Source organism: Periophthalmus magnuspinnatus, unplaced genomic scaffold, assembly GCF_009829125.3.
Source record: "Periophthalmus magnuspinnatus isolate fPerMag1 unplaced genomic scaffold, fPerMag1.2.pri scaffold_149_arrow_ctg1, whole genome shotgun sequence".
In the NCBI taxonomy this organism is placed as follows: Eukaryota; Metazoa; Chordata; class Actinopteri; order Gobiiformes; family Gobiidae; genus Periophthalmus; species Periophthalmus magnuspinnatus.
Genome location: NW_022986711.1, coordinates 29356 through 39565, shown reverse-complemented (window position 1 = coordinate 39565; position 10210 = coordinate 29356). Strand labels below are relative to the sequence as shown.

Here is a 10210-nt window from a genome sequence, read left to right as displayed (position 1 = left end):
CTTATTCTCCCCTTTAGTCCTCCAAACCCCATCTCTCCTCCCTCCTCAGTCTTAACTTTAGTCCTCCGAACCCCACCTCTCCTTCGCACTTCACTCTCCCCTTTAATCCTGCAGACCTCTCCCCCTCCTCCCCTTTCATTCTCCCTTTTCATTCTCCTTTTTAATCCTCCAGACCCCACCCGTCCTTCCCCCTCGCTCTCCCCCTTAGTCTTCCAGGCACTGCCCAGTTAAACAGCTCATTTGGACTGTGGCTGTGGGGTGGAGTTTAGGTCCTTAGTCCCAACTTTAAACTTGAATTATTAAACTTTACTACTGCTTTACTCTGACAAATATGGGTATTGTGTGTACTTTGGACCATCCTTAACGTGTTTTCTCTCATTTGCAGTACACTCCTGTGAATGAAGCAGACAAGCGTGACAGTGAGTGTTTCCTGGACCTGGTGAGTCTGATGCTGAAGCCAGACCCCGCAAAACGCATCAGCCCAGAAGAACTTCTCAAACACCCCTTCATCACCATGGAACATCTGAAAGCCTTAAGGGACCTTCATCCAGATCAGTGAGTACAGCCAGGAACAAAACTGGGACTAGAGCAGGACTAGACCAGGACTAAATCAAAACAAGACAAGGACTAAAACATGACTACATCTGGACTAGACTGGGACTAAACCAGGACTAGACCAAGACTAAACCATGGCCAAACCAGGGTTAGACCAGGACTAAATCAAGACTAGACCAAGAATAGACCAGGACTAAACCAGGACCAAAACCAGCATTAGGACTAACTCAAGACTAGACTTGGACTAAATCAAGACTAAAAAGGAACCACCACCCAGATCAGTGACTATAGCTAGATTCAAAACTGACATTAGAAGAGGACTAAACCAGAAAACAACACAAGAAAACAAACTAACTCAACAAGAAAAGCCTGTATTAATGAAAGTATTTCTAGTACTTTTAATTACAGGTCAGTCTAGGTCTAACCCTGACTCTCTCTTCTAGTGTCTTGGAGTGTGAAAAGTCCATGTGGGATGTTGTGGGATGTGTCGAACACAAAGAGCTGAGCTGCAGTGACATAGACGATGATGAAGAGATCTTTATGGACTCCAGATCTTCAGAGGAGAAGCACAGTTTACCTGCTGAAGAACCCAGAACTTCCACAGAGGAGAAGCAGAGTGCTCCATCAAAGTCATGCAAACGCAAACACGAGGAGGACCAGGACACAATGTGAGTAACACTAACCAAACCAGATTTAAAGATACACTCTGTAACGTGCATGATGAGGGATTCACCATTTGCTTGCCTCCATGGAGGCAAGCAAAGGCATTTATCTTGAATCTTTGACAGTATGGGATTAAACATATATATTATACAGTTATTCAATTTCAGGGGTTTAGAGTATGTATTACCGGGAGGGGTCAGGGGGGTGCCATCGGAAATATGGGGACCAAAAGAGCTACATTATGGCCCTGGAACCAAGACACAGATCTGATCTGTCTCTTGGCCTGGTGTTGTCACCTGCTTGTCTCCATGAAGATGGATAAATTTAAAACAGAACTGTTAATATTTCAGGCAGGGTAATAACATCTCTATGGTGCAGTTTTGTTTTATTTTACTACATAACATTTTAATAAAGCTGTAATCAGAATTACTAATCAATGTTTCCTTTCCTAGGTACAGAAAGAGACTTTGTGTGGGGCCAGTCTCTACACCTGCGGGCCCCTCCCACTGTGAGGAGCCAGCCCCTGCTCCTGAGAGCCCCGTAGACTCAGTACAGTCTGTGGTCCAGTCTAAAGTCTCCACAGTGAGAAGGAAAAGGCGTCATGAGACTGAGGCCGAGTCCAGTGACCTCCACCATGACTCTGACCTTAAATACAGTAAGAGACTTTGTATGGGGCCAGTCTCTACCCCGGTGGTCCCCTCCCGCTGTGAGGAGCCAAACCCTGCTCCTGAGAGCCCCGTAGACTCAGTACAGTCTGTGGTCCAGTCTAAAGTCTCCACAGTGAGAAGGAAAAGGCGTCATGAGACTGAGGCCGAGTCCAGTGACCTCCACCATGACTCTGACCTTAAATACAGTAAGAGACTTTGTATGGGGCCAGTCTCTACCCCTGTGGTCCCCTCCCGCTGTGAGGAGCCAGCCCCTGCTCCTGAGAGCCCCGTAGACTCAGTACAGTCTGTGGTCCAGTCTAAAGTCTCCACAGTGAGAAGGAAAAGGCGTCATGAGACTGAGGCCGAGTCCAGTGACCTCCACCATGACTCTGACCTTAAATACAGTAAGAGACTTTGTATGGGGCCAGTCTCTACCCCTGTGGTCCCCTCCCGCTGTGAGGAGCCAAACCCTGCTCCTGAGGGCCCCTCCCGCTGTCTGCAGTCGGCCCCTGCTCCTGAGGATCCCATCTGCTCAGAGCAGTCTGTGGTTCTTTCCCCAGACCACAGGATGAGAAGAAAGAGACGTCATGAAACTGCAGCCATGTCCAGCGACTCTGACTCTGACAGTAGGTTTTTAAGCACTTCATGATCAATATTTGTTTGTGTAGAGTATTTAGAATCATTCTCAAAGACTGAGAATCTAAAGAGCCTTTTATGGTTTAAAAATTGGTTCCCATCTGACCCCAACGTTGAAGCTAAGATTAGTTTACACTTCCCTTTTGTCACATGTCACTTCCATACTCGGCACTTCATGTTTTTATCAAATGAAAAAATATATAATCTGACTAATAATGCTCTTTTTTCTGTAGGACTGGTGATTGTACTTTCTCCAGATTCTCCAAAGAGACGCTGCGTGGGGAACATCCCAGACATCAACCTGGACTCTGAAGGTAAATACTGCTTCATTATCACACTATTTTTTTATGGAGCCATTTGCTGCATCTTTATTTAATAAGCTTTACTTATAAATGCTTTAAAGGGTCTATATTACGCTTTTTTCTGATCTATGCTATGAAGCCTGGGCTGTGAGTGTTACTTGGCCTGGTGGCATCACCTACTTGGCTCCAAGGCGATATCTACATTTTTAGTGCCATACTGTACTATTTTAAAGCTTTAAACAACAGCTTTAAACAACCACCTGAGGAGTTTGGGTGGCACCAGAACTGTTGTAGAAGTACTTTGATATTTTGTAAGATATGCTAACTATGTAATATGACTAATAGTACTGTGACTCTTTTTCTTCACAGACAGTCTCAGCCTGGTGATCGTGGAGTCTCCTCCCCAGAACAAAAGGAGTCCACGCCACAACGAAAGGAGTCCACTCCAGCATGCAAGGAGTAGAGCAAAAAAGGACTCCACTGGAACCAGAAGAAATCAGAAGAGGACACAGTCCCTCCACTAAAGTGGAGAGGGCTGCTAAACTGGACAGTGCCTGAAGGGGGGTGGGTCTTGGGGGTGGAGTAAAAGGGACTTCTCTGCTGGTTTAGTGGGACACACGTCTGTTCCGTCTGTCCAAGAGGAAGTATGCAACATACACTATACTATACGTTATGATGGGAGAACAAACAGGTGAGAGCGTCGGCAGTGTCACGTCAGTTTGGAGATTACAGATCTTTAAAAGGACGTGAGCCAGTCCAGTCTAGACACAGCCGTCTGCTTACACTACCCTTCATAAGTGTAGGTATTTTAATGTGGGTTCATGAGGCGAGATTAAGCTGGCCTCCAGCTCCTCCTACCATGTGCCTCTTCCCTCTTCCTCTCGGCCCCTCCCAGTATGCCCTGCAGCTGGCGTTGATTGACAGCCTACTCTACGTGCGATTGGAGGGACAATCAAGGCTCAGCCAATCGTTGCCCTCCACCTGTGGCTGCTCCAGATTCAAAAGGACTCGCCCCCTGTTACTCCTGGCTGCCAGATTCTGTCTGTGAATCGGTGTGCCATTTGATTTGACTTTGTACTTCACTCTTAGAGCCTCCCTTTGTTGACTTTGTTTTGTTTTTTTTTTGTATTAAAATTCTTAATTAAATTCCTAATTAAAATTTAAAGTTGTTAAATGCCCTTCGTTTCTCTACATAAAGGCTACTTATTTTATTATACTATCTTGTGTTGCCTTCCTTTTTTTCCCTAGGAAACGGTTCGTAACAGAAAGGTCCCCAAACCAGGCATAGGATTGACAAATTTAATAAACAGGATGTCAGTCATATTGAATAAAAAAATTATCACCATTTTCACTGTGTGTTTATAAAACATATCTAGTCCTAGGGTTTTAGTCTTAATCAGCTCAGATTTGGCATGCCACATCTATAGTCATTGACAAACATATTATCAGTTTTTTTGGATACTCCGCACAGTTTGTCAGTAGCATGCCAGCGGAAAAAACAACTTAATTTCCTGTTTCTTCCATGACTTCTCTCGACTACGGGCATTGGCCTTGAGAGATCAAATTCAAAAGTAATTTCATTTCGTACTGTCAACATAAAGCTCAAGTCACTTAGACTTACTCACACTGAGAAGAGGAAGCACAAGTTTTACTCAAGAGTATAGTTTGTCCCTCACACCAACACCAAGTAAACAGCTGTGCCACCATTACAAGAGACTCTGCTCCTTCTCCTAATCCGTACTATTAGATTATAAATTAAATGAACTTGTCAATTCAATTCATTTTATTTTTGTAACTCCCAAAATCACAACAACAGTTGTCTCGAAGGGCGTTCATGTTTTGGTTGATGGGGGAAACCGGAGTACCTGGAGGAAACCCATCCAGACACGGGGAGAAACATGCAAAACTCCACACAGAAAGGCCTGGGTGACCCGGGGATCGAACCAAACCTTCTTGCTGTGAGGCATGAGTGTTGCCACTCAGCCACCGTGCTGCCTACACACAAAACAAACAGGAAAATCAAACAACAGGAAAAATCAGACAAAACAAGAAAAATCGGCCAGGCGAGGCGGAGGGAGGGGGGCGGAGGAGGGCCAGGCGAGGAAGAGGAAGACCAGGCAAGGAGGGGAGCCGGGCGAGGAGGATGTCAGTGAGCTCGTATAAGATTGAAAAGTGCTTTTATTTTAATGGTATTTCTTTTGACTATTAACATGTCAAAAAGGTGCAGAAGCTTGAACCTGAACCTTCAACTTATACTTTTTAAAATAAACTCAGCAAAAGAAAACAAATTATATCTTCTACATACACTTTTGTCAATGAACTGTCTCTGTCAGGTCGATTCACCCTAATTTTATTAACTAAGTCATTTACTCCGTACACCACATAAATATTCAAGCACTCTGATTAAACCAGACCCTCCTCCCTCTCCCTAGCTCCTCACACTATGCCCCATGTGCAGTCCACTTTGGAGGTCCTTTCATCCCCACGTGCAGCATTGTGTTTTCAGCTGCACTACACTCGCTCTGACTTCTTTTACACCAGTGTTTTTATATAGTTTTATACAGTTCCTTCTTATGCCCCTTTACCGTAAAAGCACAGCCCAAAACTGTTGCCAGTATGAACTTGTTTTATATTTATTAATCATTGGTTTTCATATCTTAAGAGCAGAGTGCAGTACCCTTAATGACCACATGTGTCTCCAAGTGGGACAGAAGGATATACACTCACCTAAAGAATTATTAGGAACACCTGTTCAGTTTCTCCTTAACGCAATTATCTAATCAACCAATCACATGGCAGTTGCTTCAATGCATTTAGGGGTGTGGTCCTGGTCAAGACAATCTCCTGAACTCCAAACTGAATGTCAGAATGGGAAAGTAAGGTGATTTAAGCAATTTTGAGCGTGACATGGTTGTTGGTGCCAGACGGGCCGGTCTGAGTATTTCATAATTCACAACCATTTCTAGGGTTTACAAAGAATGGTGTGAAAAGGGAAAAACATCCAGTATGCAGCAGTCCTGTGGGTGAAAATGCCTTGTTGATGCTAGAGGTCAGAGGAGAATGGGCCGAGTGATTCAAGCTGATAGAAGAGCAATGTTGACTGAAATAACCAGAGGAATGCAGCAAAGCATTTGTGAAGCCACAACACGCACAACCTTGAGGCGGATGGGCTACAACAGAAGACCCCACTGGGTACCACTCATCTCCACTACAAATAGGAAAAGAGGCTACAATTTGCACGAGCTCACCAAAATTGGACAGTTGAAGACAAAAAAAATGTTGCCTGGTCTGATGAGTCTCGATTTCTGTTGAGACATTCAAATGGTAGAGTCAGAATTTGGCGTAAACAGAATGAGAACATGGATCCATCATGCCTTGTTACCACTGTGCAGGCTGGTGGTGGTGGTGTAATGGTGTGGGGGATGTTTTCTTGGCACACTTTAGGTCCCTTAGTGCCAATTGGGCATCGTTTAAATGCCACGGGCTACCTGAACATTGTCTCTGACCATGTCCATCCCTTCATGACCACCATGTACCCATCCTCTGATGGCTACTTCCAGCAGGATAATCCACCATGTCATAAAGCTCGAATCATTTCAAATTGGTTTCTTGAACATGACAATGTGTTCACTGTACTACAATGGCCCCCACAGTCACCAGATCTCAACCCGATAGAGCATCTTTGGGATGTGGTGGAACGGGAGCTTCGTGCCCTGGATGTGCATCCCACAAATCTCCATCAACTGCAAGATGCTCCTATAAATATGGGCCAACATTTCTAAAGAATGCTTTCAGCACCTTGTTGAATCAATGCCACGTAGAATTAAGGCAGTTCTGAAGGCGAAAGGGGATCAAACACCGTATTAGTATGGTGTTCCTAATAATCCTTCAGGTGAGTGTAGATTTCCCAGAGTCAACAGTTAAAAGCAGGTCATTCAAAATGTTTAAAAGAGCTGTTTTGGTACTGTGCTGAGATTTAAAACCAGTTTTGAATTTTTCACCATTTTCTCGATTGACAATATCAAACTAATGCTGAAGTCTGCACCTAATATTGAGTGACTCCTTACGCGTAGGATAAACAGTCTCAAGTGACTCTGTGATAAAACCAACTCCCACCGGCTTAGGTTCTGTATAAAATAAATTCATGCGTAGAATATCTCGTAACATGAAAGAAATTATCGCAAGTTGTGTAACTTGGTTGAAACTCAAATAACCCTATTATCCCTGAAGATATACAAAAGAAGACAAGGAAGGGACTGTGAATTATACATATAAATGTATAAATGCACATCTAAATTAAATTACGATAAAGTCTGAGCTTATTTTCTGAAAAATGGCCAAAAAAAAAAAAAAAACAACAACTATGTAAATGACGTGATAAAAAAATTGACTATTGCTGGTATTCAGCCAGCACCCAGAAATGCTCTTAATGATCGGTTCATGAAAGACCTATGCAATGGACTGAATCTCACACAACTAATTTCCATTATGACTAAAACCCTACAAATTCATTGATATAATGATGTTTTCCCACTGGATTTTAGCGACACCTGTCCAAGTGGATGTATTCAAAATGCAAAAGTGAAAAAGACACATCTGTGTGTAAAGGTGAGAAGATCATATACATATTTCAAGCAGGCCTTCATCTCTGACCTGTATTACAGTGATATCGGATTAACATCATCATTCCCTGACCCTGATATGGCCTTAAACGTTTTTATTAATACAGTTAAAGAAATTGCAAAAAGCGTCCCAAAAATGGAATACATTTCAAGGACATGGAAAACTGGTGCAAAACATTGGTGCCACTAATGTATTTTAATAATCTTGTGATAAACATTTATAAACACACTCAGCCATCTGTATTGGACATTATTTTTGATCAAATGCTATATCATAACATTAAGGGAAGAAAGAAGAAGAAGAAGAAAATAATATATTCAGCAAAGCACCAAATGGCTGTAACTTATGCCTTTATTTAAAATGCACTTTCAGTTAGTGTCAGAAGGAGCAATAAAAGCTCACATTCACATGTAGATTTCTTATGACAGCCTGTTGGCCTCATTTTGCCTGATTTGACTGATTTTGGTCTTAGTGTTTACTGAGGGTAGACCGCGTACAATGACATGCCGCACATTTGATTCTTGTTACGAGCCATCCGGATGTAGCCGTTTTCTCCCCAGTTAGGTCCCCAGCTACAAAGATATTAAACAAATACAAAGTAATTATGTTGTAATTTATGAAGTAGTTATGAAAAAAAATTAAATACTGTTAACAATAATAATAACTGCTTATTTCATTGCATTACAAATTAACATAAGCAAAATGTTAAACTCTATTATCAAAATATGATTTGATCAGTCCTCCCCTGCTCTGAATTTGAATGTCCTGTCCTGTTTAATTCACATTGAGTATGTATAAATATTGTCACCTGTTTTTCACCAGCCAGTAGTCTAGTCCAGTGATGTCATCAGTGCCATAACCTACGAGCAGCACAGCATGATTCAAATCCTGTCCACAATATGGATTGTAGTAAACACCTGGAAATAAAGAAACAAAAACATGAGGTTTACCATAAATATTGTGTATAGCATTTTCTGTTGACTACTTGACTACTAAATTATTATAAATAATCCTTGCCTGTTAACCTAAACTTCTTAATCTAATCTTAATTGACCATTAACTTCAAACGTGATTTAATATTGAAGAAAATTGTTTCCCCATAAAGTGACTGCCAAAATAACACTACTGATACTCGGCCACATGTACACTATATTCAGTGTTCAAGTATTATTAATGTACAACAAGAAAACATGACTTACCAGATGTGTACTGACTAATGTCACTGGCGTCAATGGCTATGGAGATCGGTCCAATATAAGCAGATGCCATTTTAAGACTCTGTTCATCCTTGTTCACAAAGTAGTATGATGAACAGTTAGCTGCTCTGTATTTAGGGCTGTAGTAACAGGTTTCATCCTGGAAGTGACAATAATAATCACAGTGTACATGAAAGGTCCTATAATATGCAAAACTGACCCATGTTAGCTTTTATGTTATAATGCTGTTATCTCCTCAAACAAATATGCCACCTGAGATGTTTCATTCACACATGTTTCATTCACACGTGTTTCAGTTAGTTGGATGCAGTTAGCCTCATAGGCTTGTTGAAACAACAAGCCTATGAGGCTAACTGCATCCAAGTTAGATTTGGAGTGCCCAGAGGGGTTCCGGATAAATATAAATTAGCTAATCAAATTGCCACAGGATTTGAAAATATTCCTTTAATAGCCGCTATAATTCCAATCACTCCCAATAAAAACGTAGACAGAATCAACTACATCCACTACAAAAATTGGGAAACTACACACAGGAGGGGTTTGAAGCAGTGCACGAGCAATTAAGCGCCACCTCACTTGCACTCCATTGCAAGCTAATGTATTTTGAGTAATGTGATTGTATTCTCTTGCATTTTTTTGTGACTTCATTTTGTGTGAGAATTGTACTTTTACGTTTACTGTGAGAATTGTAATTTTTTTCAGCCTGTTTCACCATCTGTCTTCTTGTGTCTATGTCATCAACGGGGTAAGACATAAACAATCACTCTGGTGGGCCTTGACCCCACAACCTTCACCTGTCCTGACACTTGAAATGCCAATGCACTATCCATGGCTCCACAGGGCCCTGTGTGACTGGAAAGTAATGTATGCAGAGATGATCACTTTCACACAGGCCTTGATCTAAAGCTAGTGGACAGCAAAAGTAACAACTGAGAGTGAAGAAAAGAAGAATGTGCTGGACGACCATTTCGGAATTGGTCATAAACTCCTGGACTCATCAGAGGAGAGACATTGGTTTTCATTTAGGTAAGGAATAGATTTTATTTGCTAAGTCGGTTTCATTTTCTGGAGAGTCGTGTTAATGAAGGAGAAACAGATCATCTATGTTGGTGCAGAAGAAGCCCAAACTTCAAAGAGTCACCATTTTATTAAACACAATTAGAGGTGATACTATCCAAACTATAACATCTGAAGAGGGCAGATGAATAACTCTGATCCAAGTAATCAATCATTTAATTTATTTATTTATTTGGAGGATAAGCCCCTTGACATGGGCCATCTTATTTTTGAGGGGGTCCTCAAAATGATAATAAGAAGAAAGACAGATACAGTACAGACAGTGGGTTAATTAAATTCAAAATAAAAAATAATTAAAAAAATCAACACGAACTAGCGAACTAATATTCACTGAATTATATGTAATGTTATTGGGTATAACAACACGAGCCAAACATATGTTTATTCAACTATGTCTTAAGATTCAAAATGTACAGTAAAAATATCAAAATGCCTATATCATAATCAGAGGTGACTACAACGATTCCCCCATTGGTAATAATAATCGTAA

General features: G+C 41.5%; 1 protein-coding gene across 1 annotated transcript; it reads right to left on the bottom strand.

Moving 5' to 3' along the window:
• Positions 1 to 7513: 7513 nt before the first annotated feature.
• LOC117393473 (cathepsin L-like) lies at positions 7514 to 8800 on the bottom strand. Its single transcript, XM_033991584.2, has 3 exons — positions 8626 to 8800; positions 8235 to 8343; positions 7514 to 7998 (listed from the first exon to the last, which is right to left on the bottom strand). The coding sequence occupies exons 1-3, from the start codon at positions 8693 to 8695 to the stop codon at positions 7902 to 7904; spliced, it is 276 nt and encodes a 91-aa protein (XP_033847475.1). The 5' UTR covers positions 8696 to 8800; the 3' UTR covers positions 7514 to 7901.
• Between the last annotated feature and the right edge of the window lie 1410 nt (positions 8801 to 10210).

What these genes read in the sequence shown, in the direction of transcription:
- LOC117393473 (XM_033991584.2), bottom strand. Translation starts at nt 8,695, where the DNA reads ATGGCATCTGCTTATATTGGACCGATCTCCATAGCCATTGACGCCAGT. An exon ending in CATTAGTCAGTACACATCTG is followed by an intron (nt 8,344 to 8,625) that starts GTAAGTCATGTT and finishes CTTTATTTCCAG; the next exon opens with GTGTTTACTACAATCCATAT. An exon ending in TACTGGCTGGTGAAAAACAG is followed by an intron (nt 7,999 to 8,234) that starts GTGACAATATTT and finishes ATATCTTTGTAG; the next exon opens with CTGGGGACCTAACTGGGGAG.